Source organism: Seriola lalandi, unplaced genomic scaffold (assembly GCF_002814215.2).
Source record: "Seriola lalandi dorsalis isolate HSWRI2012SDOR001 ecotype SW California unplaced genomic scaffold, Sedor1 jcf7180002054564, whole genome shotgun sequence".
NCBI classification, from domain to species: Eukaryota; Metazoa; Chordata; class Actinopteri; order Carangiformes; family Carangidae; genus Seriola; species Seriola lalandi.
In genome coordinates, this window is record NW_019525117.1 from 609,382 (window position 1) to 610,354 (window position 973).

At 48.9% G+C, this 973-nt stretch overlaps 1 protein-coding gene across 1 annotated transcript in view; it reads right to left on the minus strand.

Moving 5' to 3' along the window:
• The window catches only part of LOC111662537 (uncharacterized), a 43,470-nt gene that overhangs the window by 29,142 nt on the left and 13,355 nt on the right, over nucleotides 1-973 (minus strand). Inside the window, exons 8-9 of the mRNA XM_087176668.1 lie at nucleotides 763-864; nucleotides 302-631 (exon numbers count right to left, since the gene is read on the minus strand). Coding sequence (XP_087032794.1) covers nucleotides 302-631; nucleotides 763-864 — 432 coding nt within the window. The remainder of the gene's footprint in view (nucleotides 1-301; nucleotides 632-762; nucleotides 865-973) is intronic.

The following is a 973-nucleotide window of genomic DNA, read 5'->3' on the forward strand; positions in this document are numbered from 1 at the left end:
TCGTTATCGATCTCAGATTGAAACAAACAAAGATGAAAATATTTCAGAAAGAAGGTTTGAATGAAACGATGTCGTCAGGAGAGGATGAAGGAAGAAGGTGGATCCTTCAGAAACACCTGAGCTAACGTGGAGACAGAGCAGCAGCTGGTGTCGCTGTGCAGCTCAGGAACCTGTTGGTGTTGCTTAGCAACAGTCCAGTTGTCCACCTCTGTTCTCATTAACAGGTGTAATGGATGATGTCATAAGGATGGATAGATCAGTGACTGCTGATTGGCTGGACAGAAATAACCCCCCCCCTGACCTTTGACCTGCAGCTGTATGTCTCTCAGTCTCCGATCGTTTCCAAACGCTGTGATGATGCAGGTGTAGTTGCCGCTGTCAGAGGGGCGGAGTCTTGTCAGAGTGAGGCTGAGGTCTCCAGTCGTCAGAGTCTTCATCGATGTTCGGCTGCTGTAACGCTGGTTTTGGTTTCTGAGGTCGTCACCTTGCAGGTGACGCTGGTGGACGGTTGAAGGACTGAAGTCGCTGCGGCTCCACGTCACTGTGGGGCGCTGAGGTAAAGGAGAGTCCTCACAGGGCAGCAGGACCGACCCTCCCCCATAGACCTCCACAGTGTCTCCATGCTGAGAGACTGAGGACACAGAGACAGGGACATGAGTCACTGAGGTCCTAGTGTCCACACACACACACACACACACACACACACACACAGACACACACACACACACACACACACACACACACTCACACACACACACTCACCTTCGTTGTTCTTCACCTGGTGAGACGTGACGACACTGAGAACAACAACAAGCAGCAGAACCAGAACAGCTGAGAGAACCTTGACCCGGAGCAGAAAAGGTTCTGTGTTGGACACAAACAACAACATGAGATTAAAACATGATGAGAAATAAATAAACATCAATAAAATACAATGAAACATGAAGATGATCAATTCACAACAAACTGAGTT